The sequence below is a fragment of the Astatotilapia calliptera genome, chromosome 11, assembly GCF_900246225.1.
Source record: "Astatotilapia calliptera chromosome 11, fAstCal1.2, whole genome shotgun sequence".
In the NCBI taxonomy this organism is placed as follows: Eukaryota; Metazoa; Chordata; class Actinopteri; order Cichliformes; family Cichlidae; genus Astatotilapia; species Astatotilapia calliptera.
Window position 1 is genome coordinate 7,263,957 of NC_039312.1, and position 27,061 is coordinate 7,291,017.

At 42.9% G+C, this 27,061-nt stretch overlaps 2 protein-coding genes across 5 annotated transcripts in view; both read left to right on the plus strand.

The window, feature by feature from the left end:
* The first annotated feature begins 281 nt into the window (after positions 1-281).
* On the plus strand, positions 282-11,968 carry serinc2l (serine incorporator 2, like). 3 transcript variants are annotated; one of them, XM_026183930.1, is made up of 10 exons: positions 282-419; positions 1,523-1,684; positions 5,307-5,494; positions 5,623-5,702; positions 5,838-5,972; positions 6,212-6,381; positions 8,115-8,205; positions 9,294-9,444; positions 9,527-9,736; positions 10,224-11,968. In XM_026183930.1, the coding sequence occupies exons 1-10, from the start codon at positions 417-419 to the stop codon at positions 10,360-10,362; spliced, it is 1,329 nt and encodes a 442-aa protein (XP_026039715.1). In that variant the 5' UTR covers positions 282-416; the 3' UTR covers positions 10,363-11,968. The 3 variants fall into 3 exon arrangements, with proteins under 3 accessions (XP_026039715.1, XP_026039714.1, XP_026039716.1); XM_026183929.1 differs by lacking the exon at positions 282-419 and adding an exon at positions 597-778; XM_026183931.1 differs by lacking the exon at positions 282-419 and adding an exon at positions 917-1,187.
* Positions 11,969-15,882: 3,914 nt separating this feature from the next.
* Positions 15,883-27,061, plus strand: part of hivep3b (HIVEP zinc finger 3b) — a 36,856-nt gene continuing 25,677 nt past the window's right edge. For both annotated transcript variants that reach the window (XM_026184114.1, XM_026184113.1), the window contains exon 1: positions 15,883-16,156. The gene's annotated coding sequence lies outside the window, so the exon portion shown is untranslated. The remainder of the gene's footprint in view (positions 16,157-27,061) is intronic.

Genomic DNA, 27,061 nt, shown 5'->3' on the forward strand with positions numbered 1-27,061 from the left:
AGTTTGCAAATGCGATGACTAGATAACAAATAATCATGCAGTAAGTGCAGTTTCACAGCTGAGGTCTCTGAAAGGTGATTTATTGGCTGTGTATTGTTACTATAAGTACATTTTTGACAAGTATGTTTTTAATGTTCGGTGAGTTGAGAAATGTTTGAAGTAGTTACTTGGGAAAAAAACCATCTTCTATTTCTCAGTAATCACACAGATTTCATTAAGTTTTTTCCACGTTACAGGTTATATTAAAAGGACTATTAATAACCCCATCCCTGTTGGCTCCCTACTGTGCTCATGAACTAGCAATACGACAACAGCAGGGACTTTAACGAGGCTTCTTCTGCCAGCACCTGACTGGCTCTCTTTTTGCATCTACTTTTAAACAGCAGATAATGATCTCTTGCTGAGGGAGAGGACAGATGGTAGGTTTCAGAGTCCGTGTATTTACTGTCTGGTTCTGCTCTGCAAAATGTTTCTTGGTTGACAGAACTCTTCAAAATGCTTCAGACTATATATAAACTCTTCTTCTCACACTAAGAATCTATGATTTGAGTTTTTTCATATAGAGAACATAGCGTAGTCTGTAGCTATGGGGTTGATTGATGACGTTTGAAGTATGCTTTTATTTTGAAAAACTCCAGTAACTTCCGAGTGTTAGACATAGCAGCTTTTAACGGGTTAGTGAAGGAACACGAAAGGCGTCGGAACATAAATACATACATTTCATCACATTTATGTGAAAATGGGGGCTTGCTTGGCTTTGTGCTCTTTAGCCAGCTGTGTAAGTATCGCATATGAATGTCTGTTTTAGATATTTCCGGAAGGCTTTTGTTTATTCTCCCACTGTTAGGTTAAACTAAGGATAACATTAGTAATTGGTGTCAGGTTTAAGTGTTAGTTGTGACGTTAGGCATGTGATAGCTTCAACAAATGTGAGACCATTTATAAATAGCTGATCATTACTGTTACTTGGGAAATCTGCCAATACTCGACGTTAGATTTAGGGCAGTTAGCGTAGCAAGCTAGTCAGAAGTGAACAGGCCATTTTCATCGCGTTGTTAATAAAATGGGAAGTTAGTGACGTTTGATGTTTAAAGCTGACGAGTTACTGACACCAGATGTAAGGCATGTGATTTTGATTGCCTTCGTAGGAAACCAGCTCATTTTTAGACCGGCTTAACAAGTGCAGGGTGTGTTCAACCGTTTATATATGGGAACTAGGGTATCTGTAAAGGTGGAGTGTTTTTCGTTGATGAAATAAAATACATGGAGGAACCTTGCGCTCTAATGTTTTTTTTTTTTTTTGTAATTAAGCATTTAAGTGAGAGGCGCGAATTTCATGTTACTTGTATCTAAACATCAACCCTTGGAACTGCCATGTTTAAAATTTACCCACACAGTAGTTCAGCTAACCTATTTATGAGTGCCATCACACCTAAGCAGGTGATATATTTTTGTGGCTGTCTTCAGCTTCAACTCTCACGCTCTTTATCGCTCTCTCCTCCTACCCCTCCATCCTCGGCAGGCCTCATGTCTGTGTGGCTCAGCACCATGTCTTTTGTGTGGTTGCTGTCCCTCTTCAAATAACTCCACCATCACCCGCTTGGTTTTCTCCTTCTTCTTGCTGATGGGAACCTTTGTGTCTGTTATCATGATCCTTCCTGGAATGGAAACGCAGCTTCGCAAGGTAAGACCTTTGTTCTTATTGTCATATTTATGTATATAATGATATGCAATAGTATTTAACATACAACTACTCATAATATACACCATATAGTCCATACACCATGTAAGTGGTCCGCATGTGCGCGTTCGCTGTCAAAATAAAAGACGTGCACCAGATAAGAAGTTGCAACGCGCGTTTGCGTCCATATAAAAAGCACTGTTTTTGTCCGCTAGAGTGGGATTTTCTGCACCACCTCTCTGTGCGTTCATCATTTGTTTGAAGCCAGCTCACCTCCTGCAACCACTTCTCCGAGAATACGCGCTTCTTTTGTGGTTCGGACTCCTTCTGACATTTCTTTGGAGGTGGAGGAACACCAAAGTAATTGCTTAAAGGAGCTTCTTCGACATCTTTAAGAGTTCTAAACAAATGTCTGTCCTCCAGAAAATCTTATGTATGCAAACACGCGTTGCAACTTCTTATCTTGTGCACGTGTTTTATTTTGACAGCGAATGCGCACCTGCGGACCACTTATGTGCAGCCCTGGTTATTTAGCTCGTCATATTGCAGCCACAGAAATTCTTTTGTCCATGAAACCATAAAGCTGCACTTTCTTTTTGCCTTATAGTCTGATTTGTCATAACTTTTCCATTTTGTGGTCGCCTCTTCACCCAGACCTGTCTTATTTGGCTCAGCAGAACTAAAATATATATCCTGCTGCTTTTACACATGGACTCACATAACGCTCAGCGATTCTCTGCGCGATCAACCTTTCACATGTTTAAGGTTGCTGCAGGAGATTTCACTTGTCATGTTTGCATAGTAAGCTGACCATGTCAGAGGAATTGGTGCGCAAATTATCATCACTCACAGATCAGTGCTGTCGCTCTTTATACACAGTTCGCGCAATTGCAAAGTGAAAGCAAAAAACAAGCGCAAATTCAAACGCGATTTCAATATGTCACATATTGACAGTGGCTCACCGATGCCAATGACATAATTACCCAGCTACATTTCCGAAAGAATGCAAAAGCACTGACATATATTTTTCCTTCCTCTGATAGCCCAACGGGCAGGGCAGAGAGAGATTTTGGTAGCCCGACTGGAAAAATCGCTAGCCCCAGGACGTCGGGCTAGCGATTTTGCGAGCCCTGTCAACTGCTGTCACAGTGGTAGTGAAACTGAAAAATGATGCAAACAAGAAAGACAGCACATTTGCCTGCAAAGGAGAAGTTTCTGGTTTGCGTCACACTTTTCAAGTTTCACCACAGTAGAAAAGTGTTTGCAGGCAAATCATTGTATCCATGCAGACTATGGGCGACCGTGACAATCTGGTAGCAAACAACATAGTCACAAGAAAGTTTTTGCAGCACCCTCTTGATGACTGACTTCACCTGGCAACACCCAGAAACTTCCAACAGCCACTCAGTAACCTGCTGGGAAATGCACTTTTTTTCCCCTAGAGACTGGAGGTTGCCAGGTGGGTCACCAACCAGTCTCTGGGTTTATGTGACCAAAGCCTTACTCAAGTATGTAAAATAATGCAGATCTAATGTTGGATCCTTTTCTTGTAGCTACTTTATCTCTAAATAATTTATTGTAAAGTTCTCATATCTCCATTTAAGTAATGTTACCTGAGAAGTCATATCCTGATTGTAGTGCACAAAATTAGCTGCAACAACAGCTTTTACAGTGTTGTTACAAACTAGAAAAATAGAAAAGGTCATTGTATATTGGTTTGTTTTTTTTTTTTTTTTTTTTTGGCCTGTCCCGTTTGGCTCTTTTGCATCAGAATTATTGTCTAAAGGCAAAGAAAGATGCCCAACGGATTTACTTTACCAAATTGACCATCCCAGCCTTGCCGTAATGGTCCATTTGATTCACCTTTTATTGTTTATTTTATTTTCACTTGCTGAATACGGGACAGACTTGACTGGGGGAAAGAAGGGGAGAAAGAAAGAGTGAAAGAGAAACAGCTGAGAAGAGGGACGGGGGAGAAGGGCAAAAAACAAAAACCAACAGAATGAGCAGAAAAAAAAAAAAAGAAAAAAAATGCATATATCAATCACCTGGGTCACCTGTTGAGAAAGAAAAAAGAAAACAAGCAGAAGAGAACAAGAGTAATAGAATAAACAACATCACAATAATATATGGGAATATGACAGTAAATACTAAATATTAAACATTATTGTGCAGCACATAAGATCAACAGAACACAGTGTGCTTTGAGGTAGGAGCCAAAAAGGGTGTAGTTTGTGGGTGTGATCACCCGTGTGTACACCTGTGAGCATGGACGCGCTTGTTTTTTTAAAAGGTTCCTTCATGTAATGATCTGCTAGAGGGTGTGGGGGGGCCACAGCCCCGTCCTCCAGGGTATGAAGCAGGTATGGAGGAGATCAAAACTCCAGACATCCAGAGGCCCCCAGAACACAAGAGACCAAGGAAGACCAACAGAGGGGCAGCCGCGCCACTGTCCCAGTAAGAGCTGAGGAGAGTCCCAGATGAGGGCTCACTCAGCAGCCGCGGAGCAGAAGCCAGGGGGAGTTGCAGTGACGCGCCCATGAGCTCCGCCGGCAGCCAGCTGTGCCTGAGTGACCGAGCCCCAGGCCGAGAGGCCGGGGGCACCCCACCTCCGAAGTGGCCCGAGCGAGCCCCAGGCTCCAGGCCCCGATAAGCGGCCGCCAAGGAGTGAGCCGGTGTGTACCTGGACGCCCATCCCCGGACACAAAGAACCACCAACGCACCGACGTCTGAGGGAGTCCGCCACTGGCAGGGGAAGTGGTGGGGGGGGAGATAGGCCTCCAAACCTTGGAGGGCCTGAGATGTCCCCAGAGAGGTGGCGCCTGACACCTAACCTGACATATAGACACAGACATACAGGCACACACAGACACAAACATCCATTCCCACCCTCATGCTCTCATATGCACTTACTCCACACTCAACCAACGTGGAGACAGACATGAAGAGACGCTGTACACACGATCACACTCCCCAAGCGTACTCTACGAACCGGGTCTAGGTACCCTTGCCCCTGGAGGGGGGAAGTGCACCCAGACCCAGGTGGTGTTACCCTTTTCCCTGCGGTGGGGAGAGGCAGACCGCCCCGACTCCGCAGCAGCAGGGAGGCCCCACACTCCAGACCGCAGTCGGACGGCCAACTCCTCCTCCTAGCCCCCCCGCTCCAGCAGGCCGCAGAGAACGGGGGTGAGAGAAGACTCCAAACCTCCCTCCACCCGCTCATTGTAGTGTTGATGCATGTGTGTTCTAAGGTGCATTTAAAACCCAGGAGGGCATGGAGCTACCTGCCAGAGAGCAGCAGGTAAGCGCACCATGACCACCATGGTCACCACCCATCTTGAGGAGTTTGCCCCCTCACCTATACTAATGTGCCACAAACAGGACTTTAATATCACCAGCCATTCCCATGTTATTACGGTGTATCCATATAAATGGCCCACCCTGTACCGTAACATTGTGTTTTTTGTAACAATTAAGCTGGAAACAGTGATACGTCTAAGTCACGACTTGTATTGCAGTGCCTCTGAAAACCAGTAGTAATTGAATTGCTATTTGATACATGGTTTACTTTTTTAGTTAAGTTTAACTGCAAGCTTGTTTGATTTGACTTTCATCTGTTCCACAGATCCCAGGATTTTGCAAGGGCGGAACTTCAATACCTGGTATTGAAAACCAGGTTGACTGTAATGTCATCGTGGGGTACAAGTCTGTGTATCGAATGTGCTTTGCCATGACCTGCTTCTTCTTTCTGTTCTGTGTCATCATGATTCGTGTCCGTAGCAGTAAAGACCCACGTGCAGCTATTCAAAATGGGTGAGAACCTTTTTTTTTTTTTTTTTTTTTTTTTTAAATTGCAGAAGAATGGGTTCAGGGAGGGAGGTATGTGTACTGTACTACTTCTGTATTTCTTCTGTACTAATTGTAAGTTTGTAAATCTTCAGGTTCTGGTTCTTTAAGTTTCTGATCCTGGTCGGGATTACAGTGGGAGCCTTTTTCATCCCTGATGGGACATTTCATGATGGTATGAATATCTGTTTGCTGAATTACAAGAAACAGCAACTGTACTATATCCTTTTCTTGAGAAATGATAATGAGAATATACACATACCTGTTCAGCAGATTGAGGATGCTGTATCTTTTCCTTTTCATTTCACAGTGTGGTTTTACTTCGGATTGGTGGGATCCTTTATCTTCATTATAATCCAACTCATACTCCTCATTGACTTTGCCCACTCCTGGAACAAAGCCTGGGTAGAAAATGCTGAAAATGGGAACAAATGCTGGTTTGCAGGTAACGTATTCAAGAGTTTCGTGATAGACTCCATATTTGATACTGTAATGACTTTTTAAAATAATGATAGCGCACAAAATCTGATTTAGCATTGAGTTATATTGGTATGTGACATTTCTGGCATTGACACAGGATGAAGCAGAGCTTCTCTGCTGCCCGAGTCAATTTCATCATTTTTCTTAAAATAATAATCCTGTTATACCATCATTAATGTTATTGTGTATTCATTTCAATTCCAGGGCTGCTGTCTTTCACTGTCCTCCACTATGCACTGGCTATCGCTGCTGTGGTGCTTTTCTACATTTACTATACAATGCCAGATAACTGCACAGAGCACAAAGTCTTCATCAGCCTCAACCTTATCTTCTGCGTCATCGTCTCCATTGTTTCCGTCTTACCAAAGATACAGGTACAAACATGGAAACTGTATTTCTTCATGTTGGATACCGCACAGGAGCGATTGCAAGAGGTTAAAGGTATTTACTGGATTTGTAAAATGTGAACCACTAGGGAACGGTGTCTACCAGAGCTAGGCAAATGTTTTGTGTTGTAGCCCAACTCTCTTACCAGAAACAGAAAAACTGAATGTTGTCTAAGTTTGGGGCAGTGCAACAACTTCCTGGTCAGCTGGCTTTCTGAGTGTAGTTTGCATGTTCTGCAGTAACAGTAATCACAGTACAAAAACGTGTTTGTTAGGTTAACTGGTGTGTCCAAATTAGTCTTAGGTGTGGATGTGACAGTAAATGGTGGTCTGCGTTATCCCTGTGTGACACACATGTGACCTGCTCAGAAGTACCTCGTCTGTTACTCTTACAGTTGGAATAGAATACAGCCTCCTTATATGGAGGAGGTTGGTAAATGCAAACAATACCCTGGTTAATGATTTGGTACATAGCTGTTATTCACATACAGCAAACACATTGTTATTATTAGCTTAAGCAGAGTGAGGTTTTTATTTTTATAGTCAAAAAGTGTAACTTTTAATGTAAACAGCTTAGAAAATCTGAGAAGCTCTAAGAAAATTGTAATAACTTGTTCAGCCAACCTAATACCTAATTAATTACAGTAGGCTATATCCTCGTTTGCTGTGTGTGAACTCATGTAAGCATTATTCAGTGCTCTCTAACTGATCTCCTTTTCTCTCACCTCCTGGGTTGGTAGCGACATGGCAGCTGTACCTTTGCAGCTACTTCATTTGTTTCATACACTTTAGCTTCATAGCTAACAGACAGCAGTACATTCATCGGCTGCAGCAGAAAGCCTGCCACCCTCCCTGTCGCAGTCAGCGGACTGAACTTGTTTTCTGGCAGATACCAGTGCTTGAAAGAAACCCGGATGTTTGCGTTTTGCTGCTGTTTGTATTTTTTTTTCTCTGGTTTCTTTCCAGGAATTAGTGCTGGTAGTAATAAGGGCTGCTTTCCAGGTCCTTCAGGCAATGTTTGCTGCCCTGATAACTAAAACCTTTCATATCTGCCTTGCCATCAGCATTTCCTCTTCCTCTCACATTGGACTTAGGGCAGACTGGTTGCTACACTATCTTGTGATACAAATTGGTGTATCACAAAAGTACACTACACCTATTTTTAAGTTCACTTAATGTCTCTTTTTTTATTTCTTATTTTCTTTTCCCCCATGTTTTGTATAGAAACTCATGGCAGTTGTTTCTTTGCATTCTGTTAATGGCTTTAGTTAACTTTTGATGGTTTAAGTACTTTTTAGTTTTAAGTACCTTTAAATCCTTTTAAGTACTTTTTACCACTTAGTTGTAAAAGGTTGATGGGGTATTGTCAACCTATGGGCGGGCGAATGGCGTGCACCCAAAAGATTGTAAATGTGATAACTCAAAAAACATGCAACGTAGGACTTTATTGGTAGATCAAACTATGATATTTATTTCAGTCTCAGATGAGTTAAAGTCTCTGTGGCCTAAACCTCAAGGTCAGAGGTCAGGTTTTCTGAGTGTTTTGTCAATATTCTTCCCCAAGTCTTTATGAATGAGTATTTTTTTCATAGGCTCTGTTGAGTTTGTGATGCAAACAAGCAGCACATTCAAACACTGTTAAATAAACCTTCCTTTCAAAGCAGCTGAACATTTTATTTTATTATTATTTTGTTAAATATTTTTACTTTTTCTATTTACAGGCAACTCAACCGTACTCTGGTCTGCTTCAGGCTTCTATTATTTCCCTCTACACCATGTATGTCACCTGGTCTGCGATGACCAACAATCCCAGTGAGTCTTCTGGCTTCTTAATCCTAAGTCTACCTTCGGTTTTACCTGCATGCTTTTTTTTTTCCTGTTTCCTGACTGTTGTCATTTATTATATGTACTTGCTGTTTATTTGTCGCAGCATTTTTATTTGAAAGGTGAGTTTTTCCCTGGGACTCTAAATAAACAAAGAGCTGCTTTTTGCTAATAGTTAGCACACCCTCTGTGTCTCATTTTCATGTGAGTTGCATGTCCCCTGTGAGTAGTCACAATGGGCAGTGTTGTGCTGACTAGTTACATTCATGTTAAGATGTAGTCATCTTAGTCCCACTGACGTGACGCTGAAGATGTAATGACTCGTCATCTCAAAGCTGTGGACGACCAATTTAGTGAATACAATAACTGGAGAACGAGGTGACGTCAGATTTTCAAATGAATACGATAGGTGTATTTGCTAAAAATCTCAGACGAGTTTGAATGTGAGTGACTTCAACCTCAAGGTCAGAGGTCAGGTTTTTTTTCCCTATTGTTCTGCTCACACTTTATCAGTACTGGCAAATGGCTGCCCATCCCTGAGCCTGGTTCTGCTGGAGGTGTCTTCCTGTTAAAAGGGAGTTTTTCATTCCTACTGTTGCCAAGTGCTTGCTTATAGGAGTTTGTGTGATTGTTGAGGTTTTCTCTGTAATATTGTCGAGTCTTTAACTTACAATATTAAAGTGCCTGACTCTTGTGATTTGCTACTATATAAATAAAATTGAAGTTGAGTTGTGAAGCAACTTTCACACCAGTGAAGCACTAGTGTGAAAGACACTGTTGAGATGAAAAACATTGAATAAATAATTAAACGTTTAAATGTTAGAAGTTTAACAGTAAAGGGAAAAAGGTGTATTCATGGATTTTTGATACTTTAAAGTTGCATCTTCAGTGCTGTTAGTTACAGAAGAGGAAAAAAAACATTAAAAAATGTGTATTGCCATTATAGTCAAGATGGAAGTCAGAGACTTTAATTCATTAATATGTCATTTTGCAGACCTTCTCACTGTATAATAATGTGCTTTTCAAATCATTTTATAATTGGTGTGTACAATTTCTTTGTGGTCTTCTGTGCACAGATCGTAAGTGTAACCCCAGCCTGTTGAGTCTAGTGTCAAACGTCAACACCACTCAACCGTCTGGTGGCAGCCCTACAGGACAGGTGCAGTGGTGGGATGCTCAGGGCATTGTGGGATTGATCATCTTCCTCTTTTGTACTCTCTATGCCAGGTAAGATTAGCAGTGCCGGAAAATAATATATGTTCTGTTTTATTTGCTTTTGTTAAACTTCCTCATTCTGTCTCTCCCTCAGTATCCGTTCATCCAGCAACACCCAGGTAAACAAGCTGATGCAGACAGAGGAGGGCGGAGGGTCAGGTGGAGAGGGTGTGGTTGGAGAGGATGGTATCCGCAGGGCTGTTGACAATGAAGAGGAGAGTGTCACTTACAACTACTCCTTTTTCCATTTCCACCTCTGTCTGGCCTCTCTGTACATCATGATGACTCTTACCAACTGGTACAAGTAAGTACTCACAGCAGACTGACAGACATGAAGCAACAGGTACGATATGAGACTTTTGACCCTGACGGTGAATTTAAAATCCATAATTTTCACCTTTATCAGTTACTTACATACAGCTACTTGTGATCGCGGCACAGTAGCAGTGGAGCTCCTTGGTAAAACATTTAAAGATAAAAAACAAAACAAAGGATAAAACATGTTTCAATGTTTATGTGGCGGTTTAAAGTTCTGACACCCTCCAATCGAACCACCAGAGGGCAGACTAGTTCACCTGAAAGTTCTTCATTCTTTCAGCACAGATTGAATGTCAGCCTCTTGAATCATCTCGGTTTAGATGAACCTCACCCACCACCAGAGTATCTTTGTTTTTTCTTTCTTTTGTGACCAATTCATGTATATAGAGGAAGTGTGGATGAATTTCCAAACATGTGGTAGGTTGAGTTGGTGTAAACTAAATTGCTGCTTTTCACTCTGTGTCCTCCAACAGACCAGAAACCAACACCCAGGTCATGCAGAGCACTATGCCAGCTGTTTGGGTGAAGATGAGTTCCAGCTGGCTGGGCCTCGGGCTTTACCTTTGGACCCTCATTGCCCCTCTTATTTTCCCTGACAGGGATTTCAGCTGAGCGTGCATCTTCTTTCACTTATATTTGATTATTTGTTTTCTGTTTTTTGGCGGCTGGTGAAGTCAAGTTGCTAAGAAGGAAACAGAAAGAATGTTATTAAGAATTTTTATTTCTTGATGTTTCTGTTTTGTTTTTGTTTTTACATTTGTATGTGTTGTTATTGTGTTTGTGTTGGTTTACACCTCTTGGTTGGCTTATTTGGTGTAATAATTAAAACAGATATTGTTTAAGAAGATTTTAAATGTTTGGTAAGTTTAGAGTCTTTACTTACCCATGGGAATTTTTCATTTTCCAGTGACTCACATTAATAGGCTTGCCGCCCTACCTTCTGTAGTGTGAGCATATAAGCACCAGTACCTCCGTTCTAAGTTTTAAATTCCATAACAACGACTTAGCAACAAGGCACTTTCTCAATACCTCAGACATTTCAGTTAGATTCCCTTTTAAAGGTCTTTCAGATCAGAGCTCTCTGATTGGCTCAATCTGGAATACCCCTGATTAGCTGTACTCCTTTACTGCAGGGGGCACCGAGGAGAGCCCTGATCGGGAGCCTCAGAATGAGGTGACTGTGAAAACTAGATAAGACTAATATGGCACGCCCTTCAGATCATAACAGGGCTTCCCCGCGGCTACTAGGCTGCAAGCAAATACATGTGATTGCACCTTGAGCAAGAGTGTCCTAATAGACAGCCAGTCTAATCTCAGCTCTTCCTCGTCTGCTCCAAGCTAAGATGATTTTTCTCCGGTGCTAAGCTTTTCCATGCCTCTGACAGCCACAGACAACAGTGTTTATGTCATGTATAGCAAACTGTTTGCAGCAAGGATTCTTGTATTGATCCGTAGCAGTCAGCGTCATGCAGTGTGCAGTGGTATGGTTCAGGAGGTGAAGCATAAATCCCACCCTACCTGCATTTACAAATGCCATTATAGTAAGGAGGTTGCACCGTGAATTATTAGGCTAAAAACTGGATTTTTAAATGTCTCAATGTACAAAACAATAATAATGCATTTTCAAATTGCTGTTATTGATTTTTATTGCTGGTATTGACTTTCGTAGTGATTCGATGGCTGTAATGGTGATACAGTACTCTTACATATGCATTATATAGTTGTTACCTCAATTTCAGTCTGACTGGAATGAGTTGAAATAAGGTGAGTATATTTTGTAATTGTGGAAAAAGTTTTTGGTACAATCCTGATTTGCAGTTGTCATTTTCAGACATTTCGCTGGACACACACATGAATCGGATGTTGTGTTTCTTTGGCTGCATATGAGTGTAGTGAATGCAGTTTTTCAAAAGTTTTCTGATTGATTTAACTTTTTTTTAATGTTGTTTATATATTTTGTCACATTAAGGGGAATATTACAGATAAATTTCATGTTGGATCATGATTTAAAATTTCATAACACTATTAAGTGCCTTTCTGTAGTTCCACTTTTCAAAAAGTATCCTAATAGATCACTAATGCTGATGTGCTTACTACACCTTGCCTTACATTGTGGCGATCTGGTCATTGCATGCCATAAAGCACTGGTCTGTAACATAAACTGTAAACGTAATTTATGTATAGACTCAGTTTTTAATAAAGATGAAACGCTTCTCCACTCATTGTTTTAAATGAGTCTCAATACAAACTTTGGATTAAATAAATAAATCACAACTACAAATGTGGAGTTTTACACCAAAACCTGTTTGTGGGCAGAGCTGTGCTTGTTTCTTTGGTGGCTTTGCCATTGTAGGGCTATTCAGGTTTCGTGTTATAGATTGGACATGAATCCTTCATGCTTATGGGTGCTAATGGTGGACGCAGGCTGATTGCACTCTTTTCCTAACATGTAGATTAAAGTGATGAGGCACCAGAGTCTGGGACTGAGAAGGAGCTCACAGGCGCTAATGTGCTGATTTTTATCTGTCCATCAGTTGTGTGATTGGGGGACACTCATCAGCTGCTAATGCTTTGCTGATTGTACTTGTAGTTATCTTGTTGTCACACGAGTACAACGCTAAACTGAAAGTGAACCATTTCCAGTCTATAAAAGGGTTCAGCTCTCACCATGTTTTACACATTTGTTCTTAACTCGAAATCAAAGCAGCAAAATGTGTGCAATCGCTCCTCTCTGCTGGTACAGAGACAGCACAGTGTGTGCCAATCTCCGCTGTGTTATTTCCTCCTTGCCTGGCTGGTAGACAGGACATGTTGGTTTTGGCTGCTGCACTCACTCAATCCAGTCGGCTCTGAATGTGGAAATATTCAGGACATACTGCCTCCTGTGGACCTCCACCCTCCTGCAGCAACACCCCTCCATCAGCCTATCCATTTCAATCCTGAGTTGATGGATTGTGCCTGTTTGACAGACTGAAATCTGATTTATTTCACTTTAAGCTGAGGAAACAAAGACTTCCTAAACACTGTGGGGAAGATGACAACACTTCACTAAATCCTTAAAGAAAACAGCTCTGAAAATATTATGGTGTGCAAAGTGCATTCTTCCATTTCTGTAAACATGTACGTTACTTGTTGGAGTCCAATTATGACTATTCAACAGATTTAAATTTGGACAAGCCGGGAAAACACAACTGCCACAGGAGAGGACAGCAGTTGTGTGGCTACAGCAGTTGTGTGGCTGCAACATCTGCGTAAAGGACTTTACTGAAAAACTGAACAATTTTTAACTGCAGCTGCAGGCGTGATATCCAATGCTCTGTTTCTGCATTTGGCTTGTTGTGATGTGGTGATGCTGGAACACTGCGCATTGCATGCATGTTTGCCAGCCTTTCCTTTTGGCTTTTTGCAGTTTTTGTCTGCATACTTGTGCCTGACATGTGACTTCACTTCATGGAGAAACAGAGTACATGTCAAGTCTTGTGTAATCACTGTCAAACGCACAGGCATTTGTAGTAAACTACCAAAACTGAAAGAAGCCATGTCTGTCCTCTGACAGGAGCAGGCTTGCAGCACATCCTCCAAATCTCTGACGCTTTGACCCCACAAAACTGTTTTATCTCCTATTTCTTCATTTCTCCCTCACTGACTGGAGCGTTTACATTATAAAACAATCAGACTTATTAAACAAACACTCTTCTTTCATTAGCCCCATCTGAAATGTAACAGCCTCTGAATTCAGGCAGCACCAGCACCCGAGAACAAATTAGCCAGGCGTCATAAATTTCACTTTTATTTCCCCTGCTATCATCAGGTGTACAAATGTGAGATCTGGTTTTCTCATTGAGTAGATTTAAGACTCTCCTCGTCTTCGGCCATTGGCTCCAGCGTCATAAATCTCACTTTCATTTCCTCTGTTATCATCAGATGCAATTTGTCGCCGTAATAATCGGGAGCTGTAATGTGCTGATTATGAGCCACTTAGTGTAGCTCTGCAGCCATGCTTAGTTAGGCCTGCTGGGATTTTTAATTTTAGATTGATTCAGACAATCGTTATCACTTGCAGTGTTAGCCCTGACCTTAATCTCGGCTTGCAAATGTCAGTGTTTGGCCGCATTTTAGTCAAGAACGAGTTCCGCCTCCGCACTAAAGCATGAGACTATTTCAGTTTTGTTTCGCACTTTCATATTGCAAATATTGAACAGTGAGCGGTGTTGACTTCTCCTGATGCTGATTTAGATAAGTACCGTTTTTGTTAGGGGTTATGCATCCCTGACCACCTCTTTGACGGAATGACTGGAAATGCCTGTCTGAGGTGTAATTGGGTTTTAAGAGTGGAATCCAGGCCCATTGGATTATGCACTGCATGCAGGGGAGCTAATTGAGTTTGGACCCTGCTGGCATACTGCACGAGCACTGGAAACATTTACCCAACATTAAGCCCCAATTAGGCTTTTCGGGATTGGAAACTTGTTGCTGGATGATGGGAAGATGCTGATGCCCGACAGACTGCGCTGTGCAGTTTCTCTCCACTAAATATGTATGGTCCGCTAACAGCTCTGCTCGTTCCTGTTGAACTGATGAACTTCCTCTGTATTTCCACGTTCTCGCACAGCACAGGCTACAGTGCAAAGCAGTCCCTCTGCTCTAAGCTGGAAGTCTACAAGTCTGAGTGTGTGCGCATGCTCTCCCTCAGCTCAGAGGAGCAGCTAATGCAGTTATATAATAGTTAGCGCACCCGGCGTCTGCTGTGAGCCAAATGCCAGGCCGGTCTGGTTACATAAACTCGTCAGAGTCATATTGTAGCACTCCGGAGCGCTCACACCACAGCGTGTCCCCGCTCCTTTCACTGTCTCTTCCTCCGTCTCTCACTTCCTAACGCCGTTTTTCTTTGCTTTCCCATCCTCTCGTTTCTACACCTCTCCTCGCATCCACCCCTCCCTCTCAACCTCCCTCGCACTTTTCCTTTCCTTTTCCCCTCTCCGCTGCAGAGCTGTTCTCAGCCACGAGAACAAAGAGTTTTTGTGCTGGATGCAGATGCACAGACAGCTCAGAAAATATGAGACACAAAAGAGCAGGACTAACTGTACGCTCACAAGTGCATTCTCCAGTGAAACATCAGGACATGTGCAATTCAGTTGCTGGATGCCTTGGCAGTGACGATGGGTGAGTCAGGTGAAGAGATAAGCTCCGGCTGCCAGTTACCACAACTCGTGCACTCTGATGTCCACTGGCCTTTGATTACCATTTGATCTCCAGGAATGCCTTTCTCATTGACCTTTTGCATCTACCTCCCATAAGTCCCTACTTATGGGCCCACAAATAGGAGAAGGTCAGAGAGCCATGGTCAACAGATCAGCACCCATTGCAGCCGGGTGTCTGCCAAAAACTGCAAACTAGAAGTGAGCAGATCGATCCAAATATCGATAGTGTCCATCCCTAAACTTGTATTGATATTGGAACGGTACTAGCACGATAGCAGGATAGGCTTAATACTTATGTGTCTGTCTCTGAATCATACCCAATATGATTTAGAGACAGACACATTTACATACCAGGCCTGTTATAACGTTATATCAAGCAATTATTGTGGAAAGTAAAAATCAGTAATCAATTGGCCATTAAAATGGGTTCAACTTTGGCTAACTGATGATCATTCATCTCATAAACATAACACGGTTCCCTACATACGCTCCCTTTAAAGGTTAAAAGTATCCTTAGGGATATCGTTACATTGGCCCTGTATTTACTTGGTATCGGGTCCTAAAACTGCAGAATGGCACAGCACCCTTGCGCAATTGAAGTTAATTCATTTATGGTTTCAGCTCATAACAAATCATTGTTAAGATCTTTTGTGTGATGTCATCTCAGTCACTCGTTCAAGTAGACTGTTGTGGTACAGGATGGAGGTGTGCGGTGATGGTGTAGGTCCACGGAGGAAAACAAAGTGGATAAACGGCTCAGTTTGACTCCAGAACTCTCACGCTCACTGCGCGAGCTTGTCTAGCTAATTAGAATTAACAGCATTAACCAGGAACCGCTCCTCTCAACCAATGGCGTCCTTCTACAGCTTATGATTATTCATGAGGCGGAGCTCGGCGCGCCAGCCCACTGGTGGAGGCTGACGGGAGGGCGGTGCCCACCGGTCCTACCGCGCGGGGTGGTGCTGAACCGCGGAGTGTGTCTTGCGTAGGGCGAGATGTTGTTTTTTTGTGGCGATCTGCTGAACGTGGCATCGCTGTCCGGTCTGACACAACAGTGGGAAGCACAACCAGCCCCTCCGGTCCTCCCTGCACAGAAACCCGGGCGCACAGCAGCTGATCCCGGCGCATCAAAATCCAGGAAATGCGGACTTCTGGCTCCTTCGCAACGGGATAAATGGCTGCAGCGCCAGCACTGTAGCAAGCTGGTAAATATGAACCGTGTCGGCTGTTTGTTACTTACTTTCATTTGGCTTGTGGTGCTCGTCAGAAAGAAAGCGCGAGAGAGACAGAGAGGGGAGGGGTACACGGTGTGAAGTTGACAGCTGATCCCGGCCGTATTTTATTTTATTTTTGGTGTTTATTTATTTTGAAAAGCGTGAGTGTGATATGAAGTTGAGCGATGCGTTTTGGTGATAAATGATTAAAGATGTGTTGCGTGTAGCGGACCCGAGCAGCAGAGCGAGTTTTTTTCCCCCCTTTTCACCAAAGTACTGTACGCTGAAGTAGCGGCAGGGGCGCTGCACATATACAGCTGACAGCATATGCTTCATCATGCACCTTCACTCACCCCGGCTGTCCTCAATAGCTAACCGGCTGAGGAGAGCAGGAGTGGTGGGGATGGGGGGCTAGCACACGCACGCTACGCATAAACACGCGATTCACGATCAGGCCTGTGAAGTTATTTGTAATGGGCTACACCTACACTTGGCAGATTTTTGGACGATGACATCATGCTTTTGTACTCTGTTGATCTGCTTTTATATGATAGATGGGCTCAGTTAACAAAACAGGGTTTTTTTTGTTGGTCTTTTCATCTACTTGAAGTTGTGTCATTGAGTTTTAGTGTAACTCTATCTGTCTGTGTAAAATCAGAAGTTGGCATAAGGCAAAGTCATGGTTTTGCACCTCTGATGTTACTTTTACAGGAAGTGAGATATGGATAGATAAGATAAGATAAGATAACCTTTATTAGTCCCACATGTGGGAAATTTGTTTTGTCACAGCAGGAAGTGGACAGTGCAAAAGTTATGAGGCAAAAATTAGAATACAATAAGAATAAATACAGTACACAACTGTACAGAATAGAATAAAATAAAATACTATATACAGTAGAATAAAATAAAATAAATATACAATAAGATAAAAATAGAATACAAATACAAATACTATATACAACTGAGTAAAAATACAACGATGACAGAAAGGATTATTGCACTTAGTATTATTGCACATGTATGGATGTGTGTGCTTGATCAGTTAAAGTCTTTATTATGGAGTCTGACAGCAGTGGGGAGGAAAGCATTGAAATCTGAAATCATAGCACTTGAAATCTGTTGTTCTGTGTAGATGAAGACCACAGCCAGCTGATGCTGTCTCGTTTTTGTTTTGTTTTGTTGTGTTTTACATAGGAGATGAGGTTCAGTACCTCATCAGTGCAAGCATTTGAAAAGGAAACAAACACAGCACCCTCTATGCTGCAGCGTCCTTGGCGACGTCTGCCAGCTGTACTCTTTTAAGTCCCACCACAAAGATACAGTAAGATGTCACACCATAGTGGTAAAGGTGGTGTGGGGTGAAAAGGGAGAGAGGCCTATATGCAATTATTTCTTAGTGAATCAGCAGAAAGTGGCGAACTTACGGTGCTCCACTCTGGCCTGGATCAAGACCAGTTTGTGGTGTTGCTGGCTGAAGGAAGGCGCTAGCTCAGCAGGCACCTGAGGAGAGCGCCGCTCCATTTCCTTGCAGAATTCCAAGACTGTTCGCATCGTGGAGGATTTGGTCATTGGACAAAATACCTGCTGTCAGAGATTACTACGTCTTAAAGTTGGAAACGAAGGTCTTGCGGAACCTGTTTTTATATATGTGTGTGTGTGTGTGTGTGTGTGTGTGTATACACACAAGTCAACGGATTAGCAATGCCAGTTCACTATATAAAAAATATTCAGTGTCGTAGCTGAAGTCTTGAGCAATAAGTTTGATCAGGCACAATAAGAGCAAATATAAGTGTCAGGAGTAACAGTGATTACTAAAGAACTTCGACTCTGCTCTATGTCTTGGTGTCTCTCCCACTGGCACGAGTACCACTTGAGAAAACAGGCCAGTTCTGGTCAATTAATAACAGCTTATACCCCATATCCCTACTTTCACGTGCACCCACAGTCACCTGGCATACCCTCTGCAGCTCTCGCACTCTCACTCAACCTTGCAGGTGGCAACGTGTTGATTTACTGCATGAAATGCCATTGGCAGCAAGGGGTCTTGTCGAGTTCCTGCTCAAACCTTCAGATGCATCCCCTGCAGACAGCAAGGTCTGATAAGCACTGTAGCACCGGAGCAGGAAGGTCGGGGAGCATGTGTGGTTTTTTTCAAAGCGAGCTTGGCAGTTTAGACTGAACCTTTAACGCGAAATGTTTCACGGACGGCGTCACACCTTTCTACAAAAATTCAAACCGAGCGTTGGCTCTGGTGCTGTTGGTGTGTGCGAGCAGGTTTAAGTCTTGTTTTCTTCGAGAGGATGTTGAGGGGTTTTATTGGGATCTTCATGGGGGAAAAAAGAACACATGTTGAAGATGTGTGGTAAGAGGGCACATCTTTCATCTCTCTGTGGCTGGTCACTAATCCTGTTCCTCCGAGGCACCGGAGAAGAATAGATGCACTGTAGTGCTCAGAGGCAGTAAACAGTAAACCAGGAACAAGTCTTGGATACACAAATTGCACAAATGCACACAGAGTAAAATGGAGGTCAGGAGTGCCAATCTGGCAACTTCACAAATGCCCCAGTAGCCCAATAATCCTTTTGCAGGCATTCAGTAACACTGTAATGCATTCTGAATATTAAAAAGCATTTTCTTCACTTATCTAGCCCTGTGGCCTTCTGTGTAGTGCATGACTCTGCTTTGGTGTCATTTAGGTCAGTGTGTGTGTTTGTGTTTGTTTGCAGGGGTTACAGTTGTTTATCAGTGTCTGGCCTACACTCAGCCTCCTACCCGGGCCTGTGTATTGGCTGGCCCCTTCAAATGGAGTTTCTTTGTGTTTGCTAGGCAGGGACCAGAGTCTGTGCCGTATGTGTGTTAGTGCCGCCACCTGGCCCGCTCCCAGGTGTGCTCGTCCAGGTTATACAATGATAATCTTGGACGGTGATGTCCGTGCAGGCAGTGAAGGTTCTTACAGGAAGAGAAAGCGCAACAAAGTGGTTACTCGCTCGAACACTCCCTCCGTAAGCGTTAATCATTACCCACTCGAGCACCATTGGTAGCCAAGTGGAATGTCGAGAGGTTTGCTGCATGTAATGACAATCCTTCTTCGAAAATAGGCGACAAGTTGATTACATCCTAACTCCCAACTTTTCTCGAGACCCAATAAATTGCCATTATCACCAGATTTGTATTTTCTGTTGTCGTCTTTAGGATATGCAACAATCTGTGTGTTTTCTCCTTATATCAACACGGAGGGCATTTTTGTGCACGGGGTTCGCTGTCTGCAGCGGCCGGCATTTTGCAATACTTATTGTTGTAGTATGATTGTAAGCCTCTGTGCTCCACACCACAGGTATGTCTGAAAGGGGGCTCCGCCAGGATATCACTGCTGAGCTTTGTGTAATACTGGGGGCGAGGCTGATCAGTGCTTGAAAAAACACAAAAGCAAAAGTGATAACACGCACGATAAAGTTTCAGCTTTAGAGTTAGCAGTTATGTGAAAGAATTAAATCGCACTTTTTGGAGGTCAGGCATATAATCCTCCAGTTTGTTTGTTTTTTTTTTGCATCTGTTGGCTTGAAAGAAAGAGAACGCACCCAGTGTGCGTATTGATCGATGGTGCAGGCAAGTTATTATATTTCACTACCAGATATCTCCACCACTTTCCAAATCTCTCGCTTTCACTCGCCGACTCCCAAGACACCGCTCTGACCACACCCCTCAGCGTGCAATGCATCTGCACAGATTGCAATCTCCAGATGATGCCTGTTCACCGCTCTAATCTGTGTTCATTAACTGACACCTGCAAAGATAACTAGTGTTTACCTCTGCTTTAACTTCTCTGAAATCCTATTGCTGTGTCCTCAGATGCAGGCTCTCAATCTGTCTCATCTTATATCAGTCCCATGAGAGTGTGTAAACTATGCAGGCGATGCAGACACAGTGCTGAACACTTATATAGTTATATATATATATATATATATATTTATATGTGTGTGTGCATGTCCTCATACTAGCTTTCCCTCCTCTCTTTAGAGCTGATTTCTCTCCTCTCCTCTAATGGAGTCCTTTGTCTCAGTGAGTAAGGCACTCCTGCAGGAGCAGTAAGTGAGGATTGGAGGGGATTTCTGCTCCGCAGGAGGGTAAGAGGGCTTTGGGAGGGCAGAATCCTTCCAACCCTGCCGTGGATCTGCCGAGCAAATCAAGACAGCAGGCGATGCTCCAGCACAATCCTCCCCAGCCATGTCACTGTCACTGAAGTGGGGAGGGAGGGAGAGTGCGCCGTTCTTTCTTACTTGCTGTGCCTTACATGATGTGAGCTGTGTTGGCTTACGGGGAACTCCGGGGCATGCCCTTATTTATTTATTTCTTTACATATATTTGCCATGCCCTGCGGTGTGATCCAATATATCGGTCGAACCGGTGAATACGATGCTTTATTAAAAATATAATTAATCTGAAAAATGCACATGTGGGCTGTGGGCTGCACACGTGCATCTATTTGCTGTTTCTCACAGTCTTTCTAGGCAAGCTATGCCCTGACGTTGTCAGGTAAGGTCATGCAAAGAACACCTCACTTTAGATGCTGTTAATTATGCAAGAGTGTGGTCAACTGGTGTCAGTTGGGAAGGCCATTCTCTCTTTATACTTTAAAGGTCATGAAACTCCCCACATTTTGGTCTGCGTTTGTTCTGTGTTAGCACCAAATAGCTCGTGTTTTTTGTGGTTTTGTGATGCTGCAGATGCTTTGTTGACATCCTGTTTGAGGTTAAAACTACCTTTATAAGTCTTCAGATTTTGCAGTTGTCAGTACACTGGCATTAAAAGGAGGCGTATTGACACACGATGTGTTTACATACACTCTGCACACTTAGATGTATTCTGTACGTGTTTGCCTGTACGATGTTTTTGCTGATGTCTCCATATTGCAGCCCCTAAGCGCGGGTGTCTGTTTCACCTAATTGAAGGTCAATATTTGCATGAGCATTCCTACAGATAACTTTCCTAGCTTGGCCTAGACAGAAGACAGAGCGACTGCTGTACTTCAATAAAATCAAAGTGCCTGTCATATTCCAGTGTAACACTGTCAGATGTATCTCTTCACGCTACATTGGTGCCGTTCCAAAGCAAAAGGTCTTTCCTTGCTTGCAATAAGTGCAGGGGATACGGGGGGTGGGAAATCTTCCTGGTTTGATTTTGTCGAACAGGTTTGATTTATTTAGGCAAGGTCTAAAATTTGCAAAGATTACAGGTTATTTTGTTAAATATGTCCAGGAACTGATTCAGAGGAACTTTTTTTTTTCACTCGGATAATTCACCAACTTGTGGCAGTCTCCCTAATCTGATGTCGTTTTTTGTCAGGCTTTAAATGAAATAAATCCAGAAAAATGTAAAAACAAAACTTGTTTTTGTAGCACAGCTTTGAGTCACTGTTTTTAATAGTCAATCTAAGTCGAGTTAAGCTTTTAAAATAGCTCCATGTGATCAACAAACCCGTGTTTTTCACAGGCAAACAGAAAAATTATCACCTGGCTGTCATTGTAAAATTCCACCAGTCCACAGACCCGTGTTTTCCTGTTTATTGAGGAATTAGCGTTATTATAGGTGTGCTTCACTTTCTGGCTTGGCCTCTAAATGAGGAGGGAGCTAAACAGTGGGCTTTCTGACACTCTGATTGTCTAACTGCTTGCATTTTGTTGCCTCATTTTAGAAGCAGACAGATGCAGTTTGGCCCTGAAAACTTTGGGCTGTGACAGAAATCTGTTTGTCTTCTTAGCCTGAAATAATGTTTTAGTTTCTTGTTTGTTTTTGTTTTTGTTTTTATTTTAAGTTTAAATTTTAAATTTCAGGTCTCAAAACCACGTTTGCTTTTTTAGTTGTCTGTGTGAAAAGCCTCATAAATCCTTACTGAGACGAGTTTATCCGTCAGCCTCAGAATTAACCAGAAGGCCTGCAAGTATGTGAAGGATGTCCACAACACGCCGTGGCTTTAGTGAAGTAATCTCATGACACATTTGTGACACAATCTGAGCGGATCAGCAGGCAAAGCACGAGCCCCATTATTAGGGGATGTGTGGAAAGAAGGAAGAAAACTGTCTTTTATATTTTGGCTCTTTTTTTGTTACACAATTGTAAATATATTTCTTTCTGCACTTATCATAATGACCACGAGGTATTTGACACACACACACACACGCACGCACACGACTGTCTGTACCATGCTTCCTCTAGAAACTTCCTCACCCTGGGAGAGGATACTCCCTTCCCTCTCTCCGCCTCCTGCCAGTGCAAAACCCCAGAGCTGCTGACACAGACTCACCCAGTGTAATTGGGAAAATAAACAGATGATAGAAAATGGGAAAAAAAAAAAAGCATGTGTATGTTTATCCACAACTGGATGCTAAAAGTCTTGGCTTTCCCGGGAGCTAAGATGAATGAGATGTGGGTAAAGTTGGGAGGAGACCCCTCCCAAAACACAGGGCAAACTGTGGAGGCTGAAAATCCTGCAAAATAAATCTATCCATCCATTCCTTATTCGCCCCTTTTAAAGGATTTGCAGTACTATTCAGCTAGCGGCACGCAGCGGTGAAATTAAATTAACTGGGTGTTATAAGTCAAGTCATAATTAAGGATTTGCCACCATAACAAAAGCAGACGACTGCGGGAGACATGAGAGCGTTTATTTTTGGAGGGAAAAGACAGAGATTGCTGTAGGAAGCTCTTCCTAAGTCTGAGATGTTACAGTGGTTTTTATTATGTAATCCTGCTGTCCTCAACAACCTCAAACAGTCAGCAGTCCCAATGTTTGCACCCAGGTAGTCCCCCACCTCCTCCCTGTTTTTTCTCCCAGCTTTGCTCCATCAGCACAGTGCTAGGGAGCAGCCCCAGCTTAGTCACTGCAAACGCTGTTTTGTTTTTTCTCATCAACATTCTGCAACTCTAATATGCTTAATGGTAGTGCCCTTTTCCTCTGAGGACCCCCACCTTCTCCTCCCCGTGCCTTCTATGTCTGCTTAATGACAGGTTTCCCAGCCAGGAAAGAGGCCAGAGCTAAAGGAAAAGTTGGGTCATTAAAGCAGTCTTACACCGTCACAGGGGTCCTCTGGCTCAGTCTGACACCAGCTTCCACAGAGAGCGCTTGAGATGCACGGCTGGAAGCATGCGTTGAAGTAAAAGACAGAGGGAGAGTCCTTTTCTCTTTGTTTCGCCAGGCCCAGTCTCTGTTTCGCACTCTCTCAACAGCCTCCAGGTTTTAGTGGATGCTCACAGCAAATCTGAGAAGCTGATATTCACGAGCTGGAGTGGCAGGGGCTGGATTCCCACTCGCAGCCCCCTAAGTAGAGTGTCCATTACTGTGGGAGTGCCTAAATAACACAGAAGAAGAAGATCAGGAGAAACCCTAGTGAGGGTTTGGGAGAGGACGGGGGCTGGAGGGTGTAGAATGGAGAGCTGCATTCTCCACTGAGATTGTAAACCCGGACTGAAATTGCTCTGCAGGATTCGATGGTTAGGTGCATGGCGTGCACTGTCTTATGAGTGCGAGCTGTGCGTGTTGCAAGGATAGAAACTCTCTTTCACTGGTTACAGTTGTAACTACTGTTCACGGGGAGCATGGTGAAACACGTGTCATAGGTTAACTGCTGTTTTCATCAAGAAGTTGAAAACGTTTTTTTCTTCTCCTCAACTTTTTCTTCTTTCTTTCTTCCTTTTTTTTTTTTTTGCTCATGAAGCACTAAACCCAGGAGCTGTGGTTTGTTTTGTTGAGGGTACCGGTGTTTTACCCCATCAATCTATGTAATGCACAGTTTATTGCTTTTCTGTGTAACTACAGTGTTATCAGATTATCCCCAGTGCAGTTTTTCATGGTGACTAGTGTGCTGCATTGTATTCTGCCTCTCATTTGCCAAGGCCTGCTGACTGTGTGTCATCGAAACGCGCCCAAATAGCGACGTTATCATTTTAAAGCCAAAGGTTGTAAAATGCAGCAGGTTCTTCTATGGGTGGGAGTGCAGTAACACACTTTCTACTGTAACTGCTTAACACCCTGTTACTGAAACCGTCCAATTCAGTAATCTTTTTCACATTTTAGTTAAGATTTAAGTTAAGATTCATGCCGAAGCTGACAACACATGCCAAACCACAGTTGCTGTACTCACAGGCTGGGCAGGTCTGCAAACTGATGTTCATTTTTTTAATCTATCAGTTTATGTTTATGGTATCGGTACAGGAAGTGTTCTCGCTGACTTTCAATCAGTCGTCACTCGTCCACTTGTCTTTCGCTCCATCTTCTCAATCAGAGCCTCCTTGATTTCGCCGTTTTTGCAGAGAAACTGTTTTACTTCGACGGTATGCACAGTCGATGTTTTCTTTTTTTTGAGTCAGACTGCTACAGTAATGAAAGTTATCCTATCTGAGAGTCGGCAGATTCGATTTTCTGTCTTTAGATTAGATTTTCACTCTCAGTTTAGCGGCTCACTGGAGGGCACATCTTGCCATTTGTTTGAATTTTGTGGGTTCAGACTTATGACTTGCTCATCAGCTTTTTACATGGTCTCTAAACAAGTTTCCGTACTTTTAGAAAACTCTGTCTATCTGTTACCGGAGTACACGGCCTGTTTTCATCTTTTACTCTTTTCACGATGACATTAGACACTCGGGTCCAGTTCAACCAAAATAAACCTTATTTTGGTTGAACTGATTTGTTTTAAAAATGCATTTAATTGAACTCTGGTGCTGTTCTCAATTCATGTGCTTTCTTTTAGTTGAAACTAGACTGGATCTGTAGAAGCTGACCATAAAAACCAATGAATCAAACATGCTCTTCATCAGGGTTTCCCTTATTTTTCAGCTTTCTAGAAAATGAACAGACTTTAGTGACTTATTGATTGTTTAGCTTGTAGCGTGAATGCAAACACTTGCACTTGTCTTTGTTACAGACTGAAAAGAAGACAGAAAATCAAGTCTGTATCTTTTAATCTTTGTTCCACGTTCTCCTACCTCACAATATTGACACTCTGGCAAACACCGCCTTACTGCGTTATACGTAAATACTTTATTCAGCTAGAAGAGTAACCTTCACACCATGCAGTAAACCTTCAAGGCTGCATGATGACTAAAAAAAAAGATGATCTAAATCTAATATCAAAAATAGCTCCTCCTCAAATCAAGGGCACAGATTTGTTTTGTAAATTTAGAGTTTGTTGAGTTTTCTGAGAGGTTCATCTAAAAGTGCTCTCTGGGTCCAGCAGTGGTAAATAAATGGCCTGTATTTGTATAGCGCTTTTCTAGTCCCTAAGGACCCCAAAGCGCTTTACACAACCTGTCACACACACATTCACACACTGGTGATGGCAAGCTACATTGTAGCCACAGCCACCCTGGGGCGCACTGACAGAGGCGAGGCTGCCGGACAACTGACCACCACCAGTAGGTAACAGGTGAAGTGTCTTGCCCAAGGACACAACGACCGAGACTGTCCAAGCCGGGGCTCGAACCGGCAACCTTCTGATTACAAGGCGAACTCCCAACTCTTGAGCCACGATCTCCCAGAATGGGGAAAATTAAATCAGACAATCTGTCCAGCGTGCATGAAAAGGCATCTCCTCCTGTCCAACTATGATATAAAAGCTTAGCATGTAAGCTTGTTACATGGAAGCCATCCAGTTAGAGCTTTTCTTTTCCTTAGAAGAGCAGTTCAGCAGTTTGGAAACACACTTATGAGCCTTCAGTGGATATTTAAAGTCGGAGTCGTTTGTTATGGTAAAATGCTTTAGTATAATACAGACACACAGTCAGTCACAGCTCTGTCCAGTAATAAAAACCTGCCTGATTTTTAAACAGGTTAAACAAATCACTGTTTTAAGGAGATGCCTTATGAGCTTTGTGAGAGGTGCCGAAACTGAAACAGCCCATCCGACCTTCGTACCCTTTTAAGCTGATTGGCTTTAAGCTGTAGCCTCATGTTCAATGGTTAGATATGAGCGTGGTATCACGTTCCCTGAAACCGCTTTAACCGCATGTTTAGTCTGGAAGACACCTGTCAGCTTATCACGCTGAGCTTCACCTCTCAGTTAGCCTGCCATCCAATTATTGTTGAGCGTGCAGGATTTCCCCATCATCCAGTGATGATTTTAACCACCTTATTTGCTTCATTTCTCACTGCTGTCTCTACAGTTTATGCTGCACAGAGCTTTGCTCCTTCACCTGGTCTGTGAAACTCCAAGGGGATCTCTGATTGGTTGCTATTTATAAGACTTTGTCCCTAAACACTTTGATTTAATCTGCAGGGTTGGAAAAGCCTCTGTGTTCATGCCACTAAGTATCTATGTACTTATTTAAAAGGTGGACGGTACGCAAAGCAAATGGTGCCAGGCAGCTAGTTTCTTCCAAATTCTCCGGTGGAACCGGAGTACCACATTTAAACAGGGAGATGTAAGAGTCTGAGTTTTGTGACTTGCATTGTCAAGGTGTTGTTTTCAGGTGTTGTTGTGCCTGTGTTAAACTGCAGTAAGAGTATTGGTTAGGATAGCATTTAATTAATTGGTGATAGAATTGATACTTTTGCTTCGTCATGCACTCTATCATGCTCGATTCTCACAGAAAACATTCTGAGCGGTAACATAATGATCCACTGTGTGTATACTGAGACAGAGAAGCCTGTGAAGCCCGGCTTAGGGCAAGTTCAGAGACCGTGCTTCAACCTGGATTGGATGACAAATCAGCCGTACATAACCAGAGAAGAACTAGCAGGAAATCAATGTGTCTGTCCACCTATCCTACATCAATACAGTGTCTCATTTGCTCACCATATGCCTGTTGTTTTTGCTGTCTTTCTCTCCTTCTTGTTCTTTCCCTTTTCCCCCCCTCTCATCCTCTCTCTATTTTCTCGCTCTCTCTGCAGTGTGGTTCTTTGAA

Excerpts from the sequence above, each read along its gene's own strand:
- serinc2l (XM_026183929.1), top strand. The coding sequence starts at position 740 with ATGGGGGCTTGCTTGGCTTTGTGCTCTTTAGCCAGCTGT. Across the intron at positions 779-1,522 it reads TGTGCTCTTTAGCCAGCTGT|GCCTCATGTCTGTGTGGCTC; the intron begins GTAAGTATCGCA and ends CATCCTCGGCAG. Across the intron at positions 5,703-5,837 it reads TGATGGGACATTTCATGATG|TGTGGTTTTACTTCGGATTG; the intron begins GTATGAATATCT and ends TTCATTTCACAG.